We start from the raw sequence: 16977 nt of genomic DNA, 5'->3' as shown, positions 1-16977 counted from the left end.
GGCGTGATACATGGAGGATAAGCGATATGATAATATTGCATGCCATCAATAAAACCACTAAAAGGGAATAGAATACACGTTCTTACTCTATGGAAAAAGTGGCTGGTATGTATGATAATTAAGTTTATTTTTTTTGCAGTCCGGTTTCCATCAAATCCTGCGCTCTGACTGGCTGGCGAGCGGTTCCGTATCCTACAGTACGGACCCCAGTTATGGACCTCTGGCAACTCACTCGTTCACAACAAACATATGGGCCTTTTCCACTACCCTTTTTCAGCTCACTTCAGCCCGACACGGCCCGCGTTTCGACGACCTCAGAGCAGCACGACTCAGCTTGCCTCAGCCCTACTCAGCACCCAAAACTCGTACGGTTTTGGAGTGGGGCTGAAGCGAGCCAAACCGAGCTGAGTGGGGCTAGGGACGTGAGGAGACACTCCCCTGTGCACTGATTGGTAAGGAGGAGTGTCCTCACATACCCCCACACGCCCCGCGAGCACGCTGGGATCTGTAAACACCGTAAACCCGGAAGAAGAAGAATTACGAGAATTTCTGAAGCCTTATGCGCCTCGCCTCATCTATACGCTCTTGCCAGTATCTGTTGGCGTTGTCGGTGACAACAAGCCACAGCACCAAGACCAGCAGCACTAATGACTCCATGTTTATTGTTTACTATCCGGGTCGTGAGACTACCGCTTAAAAGGTCACTGATGTCACTGTTTGCGCTGCTTAACGACATCACGTGACGTCCACCCACTTTCGCTAACTCCACCCAATGTGTCCACTCACTTCCAGCCAGCACGGTTCAGCGCGGTTGTAGTCGAAATGCAGCTCCAACAGCCCTGCTCAGCACGGCACGGCTCAGCCCAATTCAGCCGCGTTGGTAGTGGAAAAGCGGCAATAGTAGCATTTTTTGTCAACATTTATCTGTTATTTTTTTAAATAAGATTTATATGTAAGATTATTACAAATCTTATAAATGTTTGCCAGCATTTCTCAGGAGAATAGCATTAATTTTACAGCATGGATAGCGATAATGACAGTCTTCACAGCGAAAGCGAGTTTTATTACCCTGAGGAAGAAGAAATAAAAGAAAACATTTCAGGAGAAAGCTAAAAACCTCTAACTGTTGCTAACGCCGAGCAAAAACATGGCTGAATCCTGAATGACTCAATTTTGTATAAATAGGGGACTACATAGGCGGCGAAATGTAGTTTTTTTCCTGCCATAGAAGTGCACTTGTATACCGAGGAGGAAGCCATTTGCCTTGCAGTCATGAATGAGGATTCAAAATGGGGATGAAGACATAGGGATGTGACATCTGAAATGACAAGGGGAGTTTTTCATGAAAGCAGTGTCTCAGGGACGCAAACTAAACGGGCTACTCTCCCTCTCCAGTCCCGAAGATACGAACGAGTGCTTCACATCAGTAAAGAACACAGAACTTTGTGTCGTTATGGTCTGCGAATTGCATTATGCTCTGCTGCTTCATCCCCGTCCCCCCAAAAATATGATCCCTGCCTGACGGTCCTGAAACGTTAGTTAGATACCCAGTGCAATAAAAAAAACCCTCACCAGACGGGGCCTGGTCCTGCTCCAGAGGTGAGGGCTGGTCCACATCCATGGGCGAGTCATCCCTCTGTGCCGCTGGGGGCTCTGCTGCAGAATGCATCTCCGACTACACCAGATGGGAAGGGGGGAAAAATTGAAGCAGGATGAGATTTGACACAAACATCCGCAAATAGCACGTTAAATAAAAGGAACAAGGATGGATTTTTAATGTTCAACAGTGTACATCCTCAGTGAGAGCACCATGCATTCAAGGGAAACAAATCGGGAGAGGCGCCGGGGAGGGGGCTTAAGCAGTCAGCCGTAACAGCCAGCTAAAATCAACACACAAGTGTGGAAAGCTAAAAGCACATTCAAAGTTCATAACGCCACAAAAGCCATAACATGTAAACAAACATCAGGCTGTCAGATGCTATTGCATGTACAATGCAGTGAAGGTTTAAGAGACGTGTGGACCAGACTGCAGAGAGGTGTGGTGCAGTAAAGTGCAATTAACCGAACTGGAGGCGTAAATGTCAATACACTGAAAAAACGTGGGAGGAAAAATCAGTCTGGTGTACAAACCATACAGAATACTTGTAGGTGTATAGAAGTGGTTCTCAAAGTGGGGTCCATGAAGCATAGCCAGGAGGTCCATGATTTTTAAAATGTTCTTACAGTGGTGAAAATCACAACCCATCATTGTCAGTTATTATATTTATTCGAGCGTTGTAGTTATTATTAGCCTGTTTGACTGATCATGTTAATTACACGAGTTTAATTAATACAAACCTCGATAACGATCAGGAATAAAAAGCTCAGACAATTAGCCAGAACATTATTGCAGACATTTGAAGAAAGAGCCCAATATTTAAATATTAGAATTCTCTTCAGAAGAGAAATGTGCTCAGGAAAGCCATGAAATTTATATTCCAGTCCCAGCTGGGTGGTGACGAACGTTATAGCGCACAGTCAGGTTTTGCTAAACATGGTTAATACATTTACTTTTATTCCTGATCACAAATATGTTGCTAAACTATTTATCCCAATTTTTCAGATCATCCAGCTCAATTATTATTATTATTATTATTATTCCAACTGCAAAGTGTTAAATAATGTGGTGAGTAGTGCGAGGAGCAGTGTGCCTGCTGTAAATGCGGCCCATGCTAACCGTGGCAGAGCTGGCTGAGCCGGCGGGAGGGTTGTTGCTTGCAGCCGTGCTGGGGACATTGCCAGCCGCCACAGATGGTCCAGAAGCAGCAGCAGCGGCGGCGGCGGCGGAGGAAGTGGATGAGGTGGACGAAGAGGGCGGGGCAGCCTGCTGGAGGCGGCGTGCCCGCTGCCCCTCTCTCACCATCTGAATAATGGCGTCTGCTTCAGCTTCCAGTTGGCGAACCGCAGCCTGAATACTACTGGTCGAGCTCAGACTACCTGAACCTTCAAACACAGTGCAGACAGGACACACACACACAATCAGTATTAGAATCAGAACACATACACTGCAACCCTGCGAAACAAACTCCTGCTACAAACGTTCGCATCTAATGAACTAATTTCATGTCCCCCGTCTTTAACGACAATCAGCCTGAGTCATCTTTAAAAATAAATAAACAAATAAAAAGAGACAAACCCCCCCACTCACCCACCCACTCCTCTCGAGACAGAAAATAAATGATCAAATCCACAGTCGTCAAGTTACACGTTAACGCCATAAAACAAAGGCTTCATTGGGCTCACTTAGGGTTCCATCACTAACAATTATCGAGAACGGAGATCAAAAGGACTTAACGACTGCCGACATCATCTGCGACTTGCAACACATGAACGAACAAGATTAAGAAAACATAGCAAGTGGACACTCTGACAACGATACACCGGTAACCTCAGTCATTTCCAGAAAGCCCAGCGCACACCTTCCTGATTTCATAAGGGCTTCGTGTGTCGGGCGATCGGTTACGAGTATACGGGCCCGATTTGATCGGTTCAAAATTCCCCACACACGTTTGCGAGACATCGTACACGTTCAGCCCGAATGGATGGTCATGTGTTCAAGAGATCACGTTATATACAGTGGGGCAAAAAAGTATTTAGTCAGTCACCAATTGTGCAAGTTCTCCCACTTAAAAAGATGAGAGAGGGCTGTAATTTTCATCATAGGTACACTTCAACTATGAGAGACAGAATGGGGGAAAGAATCCAGGAAATCACATTGTAGGATTTTTAATGAATTAATTGGTAAATTCCTCAGTAAAATAAGTATTTGGTCACCTACAAACAAGCAAGATTTCTGGCTCTCACAGACCTGTAACAACTTCTTTAAGAGGCTCCTCTGTCCTCCACTCGTTACCTGTATTAATGGCACCTGTTTGAACTCATCAGTATAAAAGACACCTGTCCACAACCTCAGTCACACTCCACTATGGCCAAGACCAAAGAGCTGTCAAAGGACACCAGAAACAAAATTGTAGACCTGCACCAGGCTGGGAAGACTGAATCTGCAATAGGTAAGCAGCTTGGTGTGAAGAAATCAACTGTGGGAGCAATTATTAGAAAATGGAAGATGTACAAGACCACTGATAATCTCCCTTGATCTGGGGCTCCACGCAAGATCTCACCCCGTGGGGTTAAAATGATCACAAGAACGGTGAGCAAAAATCCCAAAACCACACGGGGGGACCTAGTGAATGACCTGCAGAGAGCCGGGACCAAAGTAACAAAGGCTACCATCAGTAACACACTACGCCACCAGGGACTCAAATCCTGCAGTGCCAGACGTGTCCCCCTGCTTAAGCCAGTACATGTCCAGGCCCGTCTGAAGTTTGCTAGAGAGCATTTGGATGATCCAGAAGAGGATTGGGAGGATGTCATATGGTCAGATGAAACCAAAATAGAACTTTTTGGTAAAAACTCAACTTGTCGTGTTTGGAGGAGAAAGAATGCTGAGTTGCATCCAAAGAACACCATACCTACTGTGAAGCATGGGGGTGGAAACATCATGCTTTGGGGCTGTTTTTCTGCAAAGGGACCAGGACGACTGATCCGTGTAAAGGAAAGAATGAATGGGGCCATGTATCGTGAGATTTTGAGTGAAAACCTCCTTCCATCAGCAAGGGCATTGAAGATGAAACGTGGCTGGATCTTTCAGCATGACAATGATCCCAAACACACCGCCCGGGCAACGAAGGAGTGGCTTCGTAAGAAGCATTTCAAGGTCCTGGAGTGGCCTAGCCAGTCTCCAGATCTCAACCCCATAGAAAATCTTTGGAGGGAGTTGAAAGTCCGTGTTGCCCAGCGACAGCCCCAAAACATCACTGCTCTAGAGGAGATCTGCATGGAGGAATGGGCCAAAATACCAGCAAGTGTGTGAAAATCTTGTGAAGACTTACAGAAAACGTTTGACCTCTGTCATTGCCAACAAAGAGTATATAAAGTATTGAGATGAACTTTTGTTATTGACCAAATACTTATTTTCCACCATAATTTGCAAATAAATTCTTTAAAAATCAGACAATGTGATTTTCTGGATTTTTTTTTTCTCATTCTGTCTCTCATAGTTGAGGTATACCTATGATGAAAATTACAGGCCTCTCATCTTTTTAAGTGGGAGAACTTGCATAATTGGTGACTGACTAAATACTTTTTTGCCCCACTGTATATAAAATATTTATTTTGACCGTGTGCGCGCGCTAGAATCAAAAAGGGATAATCCCAACTAGACAAATCAATAATTAGAAGAGATTCTAATTTGTTCAGTCGTTCTTAAAATTCAACTTGTTCTGGGATTCCAGACAAGCGATTTCTGTCCCACTGAATGCTATAATACTTCACCGGGCATTTTCAAAGCTGACACGATTACAGCCATAGCCTCGTTCCTCTTTTCCCGCTTGCTGTAATCAGGTGAACTAATGTCAGAAAGACAGGTGGACGCTTCCCAAACTGACACAAGTTGTGCTTGCCGGTCTGCAGTCCACGTGTGATCAATCCGAGCACTCCAACTGGCTGTTTAAAATTATCGTAACCGATGAGATCGTAGTAACAACGCGCACACTACCGACTGTGTTGCCTACGAAGAATTCGCGTCCTAAAATATCAAGACCGGTTTGATCTGAACCGAGAACCGATGAAATCGGCTACGAGGTGCCCCCGCACACATTTACGATTCGCAAGCGGTTTAATTGGCCCGACAAAATCGTAAGCGAATCAGGAAGGTGTGCGGTGGGCTTTACAGACGAAGAAATCATCGCCTCCGTTCGTGATCCTTTAAGTCGGTGAATGGACTGCAATCCTGACTGATAAGGAGAATGCGCCGAAAATTAAAGCAGTCCAGCATTACAAGTTTCTTCGGCAAGTTAAGCTGACGGGACACTCGGATCGTACTTTTACAAACTTCAAGTTTGCAATAGTCGCTTTTTTTTTTATGACATTTTCTCACATGTGCACACAGCAAGCTCACAAGGACTAATTGCCGTGCATCTGTTGCTGATCAGTGCGCAATCCAAACACACGGACGTGAATATACATGCTGTACCTTCTGGTTTTGACCTTTTCACATTACGTTTTGGATCCGTTTGCCTGCCTGTTTGTAAATAAGCACGCTTTCTGCCATTATATCCGTCCAATCACCTCCTTTACATGACAAATCGAAGAACGAGTGACATTTCCTTTACTTTGTAAATCTGTAAGTGAAGCAAGTACAAATATAAATTAAAAACACAGCTTTTTTTGTGTTTTTTTTAACACAAGAGTGAGCGTTTGGTGACGAGTGGGTCCATTTCAGCACGATGAGCTTTTCAGTATAACTGACGACTTGGAGTTTGTTATAGCAGAGTTTGATGTGTGGTAACATCTGTTACCACACATCAGAGGCAGACCAGGGGTCATTTTAACCACTTAAACTATTTGGTGGAACATTACAGCAATGGCGGCTCAGTGAATCGGAACCTGGACTACTGATCGGAATTAGGGATGTTAACCGATGACCGTTTGACCGATGGTTGACCGAATCAACGTCAACCGGTTAACTTTTTTTGGTTGTAGGTTAAAAAAAAAAAAATTAATCGTTTTGAAGCTGCCGATTTTGGAGCGGAGAAGCCGGAATTCTGTGTTGTAAACGCTTGGGGCATGCCATGCGGTGTAAGGACGGACAGCTGACAAATCAGAAACACCCATTCAGTCATGTCCCACCCTCCCGCCCCAGTTGAAGACAGCTGCCACTCGGCGAAAGAAAAGTCTCAAAAAGTATCAGGCTAGACTTTTTAGCTTACAAATTACTATTCTTTTTTTTTTTTTTTTTTAATTATTATTAGAAGGCACATCGAGTTTAGTCCTGAATGCCAGTGCATTCTGAAAGTACGTTTCGGTCTGTAGCCAACAATGCACATTATTGCAGATCATATCTCTCCACACCAGGGCTGCAACAACGAATCGATAAAAATCGATTATTAAAAGTGTTGGCAACGAATTTCATTATCGATTCGTCGTGTCGCGCGATTACAAAGTCACAGACCGTTTGAACAAAGTCGTTCTATTATTAAAAAAGTCTCTGGTTTGAGTTGAGCACGGAGTTCACACTCCGGAGCAGAAGGTGGCGGTAATGCACCATTAAGCTGGATGCCAGCCAAACAAGCAGAGTTGACCTCGGAGCAGAGTTGTTTAGAAACATGGCAGAAGCGGAGAAACCGGTGCGACCAAAATCATCTAAAGTGTGGGAGCATTTCACGCTAAACAAAACGAATAAGTGTGTTACGTGTAAAATGTGCAAAAGTGACATGACATGGCACGGGAGCACCGCAGTAATGATCCAGCACCCGAAACGAAAACACGTTGGAGTCACTGATGAGGAGGACGGGAGTTCAACAGCAGGGTAAGTCACTATGACACCCATGTTTGTTCCGCTTTGAAGTGATGAAACGTAACGTTAACATCCCTCCAAAGCTCGTCTGGTGCTGGTGTTTGCTCGATGTCCAGCTTGACGAGCATGAAAAGTTAATAAAACTAATGTTATCATTAGCTCGTTAATGACAGTGGTAGAGCAGGGCTGGTATAGTTTGTAAGGCTAAACACACGTTTTTATTCACTCACCTTTTTTGCCTCATTAATTTTTCAATCTGTTGTTATATATATTCTGTTTTGTCCCGTATTGGTTATTGTTGACACAAATATGTGTGTTGTACTTTTTAATTTCATTTTCAAGTTCTTTTATAGCACTTAGACAGCTGAAGCTGTGTTTAAATGTGGGGTATAAATTAACTTAACTTGCACTTACTACAGTGATGGTAATAATAAATTAATAATTTAATTAATAAGCTACAAGTGTTAATTTTCTGACAATAAGGTGCAAAGAAATATTGCACCAGCTTCCTGGAATAATCTCCATGGACAACTTAAACATTACAAACCTTCCTGCCCCAGGTCATAACAGTTTTTAACTTTAACTTGTGTTTTTGCACTTGTTTTTTCTTATGCAACTATTATATATGTTTTGTACTATTGATTTTTGCATTGCAATGCAAAGTGTCTGAGCAAAGGGAGTGTGTGTATGTGTGTGTGAGAGAGAGTTTGTGCATCTGTGAGTGTTTTCTGATTTGTATTTTTCTTTATTTTTTTAATAATTTATTTATTGTTCTGACCACTCACATCCCTTTAAAAAAAAATACCTCTTTTTGTGCACTTTATTTTAAAAAAGCCTATATATATATTTTTTTTATTATTATTATTATTTTTACTGCTCAAGGATCAACATGTTTTTGCACTTTTGCACTAAAGATTTTTTGCACTGTGATTTTTTTTTTAATAAAGAGTTGGAAATTAATGCTTTTGTTTTTTTTTTATTTATGCGATTCATCGATTAATTGAAAAAATAATCGACAGATTAATCGATTATTAAAATAATCATTAGTCGCAGCCCTACTCCACACAAACTAAAGGTGCAGATGCCGACTTTTGGAGGGAAGGGGAGAGAATGAAATGACAGCGGTGTCTGGAGGGGGACTGACAAACGCAGCTTTTATGTCTGTGAGCCAAGTCGGTGACGGCTTCAGAGCAACTTCAATACCATGCAGTAATGGCGTGTTGATATTGGTAATGGCGTTATAACGATTGTAGCTAATTAATTAGATTACCCGGTGTTATAACAGCCTTTATTTTAACGCCGTTATTCCCATCACTGAATGTTATGTACTTCTTCTATCACTTGACTTTATTTTCAACGCCATCATGGCCAACTGAAACTGTCTCTAAAGGCCTCTGCATGCTCATGCGACAAGGCTTTCGCAGATGGCTTTTCGCAGACAGTTGTAATTTATCGTTGAGCAGGGAGTAATAGGCGTGCGCGATGTTATTCACCGGCACAACGCAAGGGGGCGTGAAGTCGCTAGGAGTAGTTGGTGGGTGTGGTTAGTGGAGTGTTTATCCTCCGGTTACTTATAATGACTAGAACTTTTTTTTTTTTATAATGACTAGAACTGGAGTCGTATAGATGTACGTACTTCCTCAATCAACCGCTCTTCGTGCTGCTCCATCTTCGCTCGTGTTTTTAAAAATGCCGGTCGTGAAAACAAACCAAACCGGGAAAGTAGGGAAGTGGAAGTGCGTGTACAGCGGATGTCGAGTGGAACAATCAGAGCCCTCTTGTCTGCGGCGCTGTCTGCGAGGCTTCTGCGGTGGTCACAATTTTTGGGAGGTGCGCGCAGAGCGTCTGCGAAGGTGTGGGGGCTACGCAGACACTGTCTGCGAGGACTGGGTTGTCAGCATAAATTGGCCTTAAGCTGGAGCCATTTGTCCTCCGCTCCAATACAAACCCCTCGACATCAGTGCTGCGTTTGACTAAATGTTTCGCGCTGTAGAAAAGGTAAAGAGAGTGGAGGGCAGCGACTGGGACTGAATGTGCGGATGCTCACGGTTAGATTTAGAATAGATTCTAATAATTCCAATTCTAGAATTTTAAACTCATAGGTTAACCGACTTTAACCGGCTAATGAGGCTCGGTGGTCGGTCAAGATTTTTTTTTAGTTTTCGCCATCCCTAATCTGAATATTCCGATGTTGGAATTCCGGTATCGCCAAGCTGTCACTGGTGCACAATCAGCAAAGTGACAACCAGAACTTGCTCATTTCAACTCTAAGTTGCATTGGATTAATAAGTGTTTTTTGTTTGTTTTAAAAAGGGGGTCTGGCAAATGAACATTATTTACAACGGAATTTAACTCAATAGCCAAATTAGGAGAAAAAAAAAAAAAGTCACAGATTTAGTTGGCTTGAACTGTGTGACGGTTTTTCATTTTTCAACACGTTGAATCTCACTCACTCAGTCTTCCATTCTGCTTGGCCTTCTTGTTGGCACGGCGCGTGTCCTCCCTCAGCTGTATGATGACCTGTAACACTCGCAGGAAGAATTTCTGCGTGGAGGTCTTGGAGGTAAGTGAGCTCATGCAGGGCAACTGGAGCTCCCGGCCACCCAACGTGCGCTTCTGAGCAGCCACAATCACCACGCTCTCCGATCCGTCAAACCTGCAAGCAGGATATTGACAGGAGTGTACACAGTCAGGGAGGTCCAAAAGGGGTCTCAAACTCAATTTCAGATAGAAAACGTCAGCATTTTCATGAACCCATTTCGGGGTGTGCATCGGGACAGCAAAAAACTGCATTCGTTCATCTTCAGTAACTGCTTTATTCTGGTTAGGATCACTAAATTTAAAAAATGACTTTAAATTAATTTAACCTTTTTACATTTTGGGAAATGGAACCAAGTAAAAACTCATTACAACATACTGCTGGCAAAAACAAGATCAACTGTGAGCTACTGCTCACTTACACTACCGTTCAAAAGTTTGGGGTCACCCAGACAATTTTGTGTTTTCCATGAAAAGTCACACTTTTATTTACCACCATAAGTTGTAAAATGAATAGAAAATATAGTCAAGACATTTTTCTGGCCATTTTGAGCATTTAATCGACCCCACAAATGTGATGCTCCAGAAACTCAATCTGCTCAAAGGAAGGTCAGTTTTATAGCTTCTCTAAAGAGCTCAACTGTTTTCAGCTGTGCTAACATGATTGTACAAGGGTTTTCTAATCATCCATTAGCCTTCTGAGGCAATGAGCAAACACATTGTACCATTAGAACACTGGAGTGAGAGTTGCTGGAAATGGGCCTCTATACACCTATGGAGATATTGCACCAAAAACCAGACATTTGCAGCTAGAATAGTCATTTAGCACATTAGCAATGTATAGAGTGTATTTCTGATTAGTTTAAAGTGATCTTCATTGAAAAGAACAGTGCTTTTCTTTCAAAAATAAGGACATTTCAAAGTGACCCCAAACTTTTCAACGGTAGTGTAGATATCTTCCCCCTCCGCTCTCGCTTATATCACAACACAAGCAATCGAAGGAATAGGAAGCTTATTATGAATGTTGACTTCAACAAATAATGAACCCTGAAACAAGTAAGTAAAGAGCAGTGTCTCTCCTCAGGGATTTCAAATAGCATCCTGGTAAACTGTCATTTTGAAACAGCATTTTGCTTCTTGAAATATCAGACAGACAGCACATGTGGAGAGCTTGGGAATTAAGCTAAGAGAGAGGAGACTGAGATGGTATGGGCACATCCTGAGTAGGGATGTTAACCGATGACCATTTGACCGGTGGTTGACCGAATCAACGTCAACCGGTTAATTTTTTTTTGGTTGTCGGTTAATAAATAAATAAATAAATAAAATTAATCGTTTTGAAGCTGCCGATTTTGGAACGGAGAACCTGGAATTCTGTGTTGTAAACGCTTGGGGCATGCCATGCGGTGTAAGGACGACAGCTGACAAATCAGAAACACCCATTCAGTCATGTCCCGCCCTCCCGACCCAGTTGAAGACAGCTGACAAATCAGAAACAGCCATTCAGTCATGTCCCGCCTTCTTGCCCCAGTTGAAGACAGCTGACAAATCAGAAACAGCCATTCAGTCATGTCCCGCCCTCCGGCCCAGTTGAAGACAGCTGACAAATCAGAAACACCCATTCAGTCATGCCCCGCCTTCCCGCCCCAGTTGAAGACAGCTGACAAATCAAACACCCATTCAGTCATGCCCCGCCCTCCTGCCCCAGTTGAAAACAGCTGCCACTCGGCGAGAGAAAAGTGTAGACACAGGCTTTTTAGCTTACAAATTACTATTCTGTTTTTTTTTTTAATTATTATTAGAAGGCACATGGAGTTTAGTCCTGCCTTGGCCAGTGCATTCTGAAAGTATGTTTCGGTCTGTAGCCAACAATGCATGTTATTGCAGATCAGATCTCTCCACACAAACTAAAAGCGCAGATGCCGACTTTTTCACGGCTGAATTGTGCGATCCGATTTTTTTGGGGGGGCGGCGGCGTTGGAGTGTCTGAATAATTTCATCAGAGTAAATTCCGTATTAAAATTACTAAATAAGCAAATGCCGTTGAAATTATTCAGACACTCCAACGCCCCCCCTAAAAAAAAAAAATCAGATCTGCACGATTCAGCCGTGAGAAAGGCAGCATCCGTCAAAAGGCGCGCCGTTTGCATCCCTGTTAAACTCATAGGTTAACCGACTTTAACCGGCTAATGAGGCTCGGTGGTCGGTCAAGATTTTTTTTTAGTTTTCGCCATCCCTAGTCCTGAGAAGAGATGCAGAGCATGTTGGAAGGAGAATGTTGAGGATGGAGCTGCCAGGCACACAAAAACAAGGAAGACCAAAGAGGAGATACATGGATGTGGTGATAGGACATGAAAGTGGCAACTGTGGTCGAGAAGGATGCGGAAGACAGGCAGCAACGGAGACCAAAGATCCACTGTGGCGACCCCTAATCGGGAACAGCCAAAAGATGATGATTTTGCTTCTTGAAATAGCCTCAAAATCCATGCTACAGTGCTTTGAAAAAGTATTCATACCCCTTGAATTTTTTCACATTTTTCCACCTTACAACCACAAAAGTTTATTGAGATTTTATGTGATAGACCAACACAGAGTAGCACATAATTGTGAAGTGAAACGAAAATGATAAATGGTCTTCAAAATTTTAAACAAATAAAAATCTGAAAAACGTGGTGTGCATTAGTATTCAGCCCCCCTGCGTCAATACTTTGTAGAGCCACCTTTTGCTGCAATTACAGCTGCAAGTCTTTTGTGGTACAGTATGTCTCTACCAGCTTTGCACATCTAGACACTGAAATTTTTGCCCATTCTTCTTTGCAAAATAGCTCAAGCTCAGCCAGATTGGATGGAGAGCGTCTGTGAACAGCAGTTTTCAAGTCTTGCCACAGATGCTCAATGGGATTTGGGTCTGGACGTTGACTGGGCCATTCTAACACATGAATATTCTTTGATCTAAACCATTCCATTGTAGCTCTGGCTGTATGTTTAGGGTCATTGTCTTGCTGGAAGGTGAATCTCCTTCCCAGTCTCAAGTCTTTTGCAGCCTCCAACAGGTTTTCTTCCAGGATTGTCCTGTATTTAGCTCCATCCATCTTCCCATCAACTCTGACCAGCTTCCCTGTCCCTGCTGAAGAAAAGCATCCCCATAGCATGATGCTGCCACCACCATGTTTCACAGTGGGGATGGTGTGTGCAGGGTGATGAGCAGTGTTGGTTTTCCGTCACACATCGCGCTCTGCATTTAGGCCAAAAAGTTCAACTTTGGTCTCATCTGACCAAAGCACCTTCTTCCACATGTTTGCTGTGTCCCCTACATGGCTTCTTATGCCTGTCTTTCAACAATGGCTTTCTTCTTGCCACTCTTCCAAAAAGGCCAGATTTGTGGAGTGTACGACTTATAGTTGTCCTGTGCACAGATTCTCCCACCTGAGCTGTGGATTTCTGCAGCTCCTCCAGAGTGATCATGGGCCTCTCGGCTGCTTCTCTGACCAGTGCTCTCCTTGCTCGCTCTGTCAGTTTAGGTGGACGGCCATGTCTTGGTAGGTTTGCAGTTGTGCCATACTTTTTCCATTTTTGAATGATGGATTGAACAGTGCTTCTTGAGATGTTCCTAACCCTGCTTTAAACTTCTCCACAACTTTATCCCTGACCTGTCTGGTGAGTCCTTTGGTCTTCATGATGCTGTTTGTTCTTCAGAATTCTCTAATAAACCACTGAGGCCTTCACAGAACAAGTGTATTTATGCTGAGAGTAAATTACACACAGTAGGACTCTATTAACTAATCAGATGACTTCTGAAGGCAATTGATTGCACTGGATTGTATTTAGAGGCATCAGAGTACAGGGGGCTGAATACTAATGCACATCACATTTTTCAGATTTTTATTTGTTTAAAATTTTGAAGACCATTTATCATCTTCGTTTCACTTCACAATTATGTGCTACTCTGTGTTGGTCTATCACATAAAATCTCAATAAAAAAAAAAAAAACTTAAGTTTGTGGTTATAAGGTGGAAAAATGTGAAAGTTCAAGGGGTATGAATACTTTTGCAAGGCATTGTACATGTTTTATAAATACACTCAGTCGGTAAACAGGAAGTGGATGTGGGACAGACCTGAAAACGGTACACACGGTATGGAACCCCAAGCTGAAGTTTGGTACCAAGTGGCTAGGATTTGTGGTTGCTGAGAAAAAGGGTGTTTCGGACGGACAGACCGACCGAGGTAAACCAGTATATCAGAATTTATGGTTTTTGTACAGAGTACAACGAAATTAAAAAGCTTCGCCTTAAAGTGCAAGGACCTTTGAAGCGGGCGTATAAATAATTGAGGGAGCAGCTGGAATTGGTCAGATTTCCTTTGGGAGTGGACAGGAGTGAGATCAAAATAACAATCCCACACATTTCTTCCATACACTAACGCAGACCTGGGCATTTTCCGGCCCGTGGGCCGCATCCGGCCCTTTGGTTCATTCTGACCGGCCCGCGTAAGGTTAATTAGAAATTACAAAATAAACGTATTTTCTAATTTTACCTCATGCATGGACTGAATGTGCAGTGCTTTTATTTTGAAGTTGTGTTCAACAAAAACGCAATGCGCGCGACATGAAATCCCACGAAACCTTATCCCGCGATAACTACTTCCGTAATTTGTCCAGACCAACCACAAACTTGTACGTCATCCTTCAAACGGTCCAGCCAATCACATCGTGTGACGTCACCAGCAGGCGCCGGAGCCCGAGCCGATCTGTAGATCTGATACCTAAACCGAATCGAAGTTGTTGCGAGCAGATCACAAGAAGACTTTAGTCCCCAAAACGTCCGCAAAAAGAAGAAAAGGCAGATGCCGAATGCAGGGCTTTCAACAAAACATGGACTGCTAAGTATTTATTTACTGAAGTCAGAGATGAAGCCGCGTGTTTGGTTTGCGGAGAGCAGATCGCCGTGTTCAAAGACTACAATTTGAGTCGGCATTACCAAATGAAAAACACCAAACGAGGTGATTAGACTACAAATGTGGGCATCATTATTATAATATGATGCATCTTGCTTCATATTTGGAGTAGAAAGACAATATTGTGATGTCTTTATTGTGTTTTGGGGTGAATGTGACTGGGGGAAAAAAAAAAAAAAAGGTACAAACATTCACATTTTGTTAACCATTGTTTTGGGAAATTTGATTGAATAAATGACATTTTTTGTAAGGCAACCTCGTTTTTTCCAGACTCTTAGCAGTCTGAGCAGCTTGTAAAAGCAATGTTATTTACTGCTTTATATAAAGAAATACAATTAATATTATGCAGAATTTAGTTCAGCCTTTTGGTCCGGCCCTCCATTAAATTTTCTGTTTTTCATGTGGCCCCATGGAAAAAATAATTGCCCACCCCTGCACTAATTCCACTGTGGACTTATTGCCCAAGCTGTACTCTGGTGTTTATAAATTATACATGACATTGGTCCGTTTCAAAACTCCTCGTAAGTAACACCTGTCTTTCCCCCACCAAATGCAGTAAGGGTAAATGCTTTGTGAATGGCGTCTGAGGGGAAAACAGAAAAAATCAAATCAATAAAAAAAAAAGATTTACTCATCTCACCTGCTGGTCATCTTGCCCTTGAGGCGAGCAGTAATTGAGGGATCTTCATGCGCTGCTTCTGGAGACTGGGCCTCACCCCGTGCTCTCTTCTGCTGCTCCAGGTTATACTCCCGCAACTCCGCCAGTAAAGTGCCTAAACACACACACACAAAAAAAATGATGTGCAAGTAGGGCTGTGCGATATATCGAATATACTCGATATATCGCGAAAATTCTGTGCGCGATACATAAAATTATTATATCGTAACTATCGACTATTTTATGGTCATCTTCCAACTTGCGTTTGTTTAAAACCTTTCCCGATGGTTTTCTCCCTGTCCCTCAGGCAGTAACGCGAGAGGCTGCCTAACGGTAAAGAAAACAATAACGTCACACACTCGCCAACCAATCCCGGGCGACATCTCGGTGCTGAAAGGAACTTCCGGGAAGATTTTCTAGTTTCGGTTGTGTTGCCAGATTGGGCGGTTTTAAGTGCGTTTTGAACATATTTTGGGCTGGAAAACATTAGCAGTATCTGGCAACACTGCCAGCGGGAAGATTTCCTAGTTTCGGTTTACAGCGCTGACTCAGTTCGTGCAATCGCTGGTGTTGCATAGGCTACCGTGTAAGCTCTGGCAATTTCAGCGACAAATTACTTCCTAAAAGAACTAGTAAGGGGTCAGTCAACTGGCATTTTTTGGATATCGCGAGGAGGATGTGGAACAGCAAATGCCAGTTTGTAAAGTGTGCAAAAAAAACAACAACAAAAAAAAAAAAGAGTCATCACGAAAGGCAGCAGCACTACAAATATGTTCCATCACCTGAAACTCACCCGGTACAGTATGAAGAGTCTCTTAAACTCTGAACTGCTTGCCCACGAGCTAAACAAAACAAATGACCCTAGCGGCCTCGTTCTCCAAAGCCCCCCCATATGAGAAAACGAGTCAGAGATGGAGAGCTATAACGGATGCGATCACTAACTTCATTGCCGAAGACATCATCCCAGTTAGTATAGTGGAAAAACCAGGCTTCCAAAAATTACCAAACACACTCGATCCCAAACATGAGTTGCCTGGTCGCAGACATTTTACAGAGAAGGCAACACCGGAATTCTACACATCTGAGAGGCGGAGCCAGGAAACATTCAGTTCAAAAGTGTGCAAAGAGGAAAATGATGTTTTGCAGATCTCTCTCTTCTCTCCCTCAATCTCTCTCTCTATTGTGAATGTTCCAGTGGTTCTCAGTAGTCAGGTTAATAGCTTAGAGATCTATTTTTTTTTAAATAATTTAATGAAAGAGCACTTTTCTTATTTGGGCTAAATGTCTTTCTCAGTGTTGAGCTTGCACTTTATTGGTTTGAGCTCTGAGCAGCTCTGTATTGTTTTGCCCCTTTGCTGCAATTTTCAAGATTGTTTCTGCAGTTTGTGCCACATCTTCGTTGAATAAAAATAGTCTTTTTTCAATTCAATTG

General features: G+C 42.9%; 1 protein-coding gene across 8 annotated transcripts in view; it reads right to left on the bottom strand.

Moving 5' to 3' along the window:
- huwe1 (HECT, UBA and WWE domain containing E3 ubiquitin protein ligase 1) overlaps nt 1-16977 on the bottom strand; it is a 144938-nt gene that overhangs the window by 20372 nt on the left and 107589 nt on the right. For all 8 annotated transcript variants that reach the window (XM_060938489.1, XM_060938492.1, XM_060938495.1 and 5 more), the window contains 4 exons: nt 15528-15660; nt 9850-10052; nt 2717-2982; nt 1573-1675 (listed from right to left, as the gene is read on the bottom strand). In XM_060938489.1, coding sequence (XP_060794472.1) covers nt 1573-1675; nt 2717-2982; nt 9850-10052; nt 15528-15660 — 705 coding nt within the window. The remainder of the gene's footprint in view (nt 1-1572; nt 1676-2716; nt 2983-9849; nt 10053-15527; nt 15661-16977) is intronic.

The sequence above is a fragment of the Neoarius graeffei genome, chromosome 13, assembly GCF_027579695.1.
Source record: "Neoarius graeffei isolate fNeoGra1 chromosome 13, fNeoGra1.pri, whole genome shotgun sequence".
Taxonomy (NCBI): Eukaryota; Metazoa; Chordata; class Actinopteri; order Siluriformes; family Ariidae; genus Neoarius; species Neoarius graeffei.
Note: the sequence above shows the minus strand (reverse complement) of the source record. Positions and strands in the feature narration are given on the sequence as shown.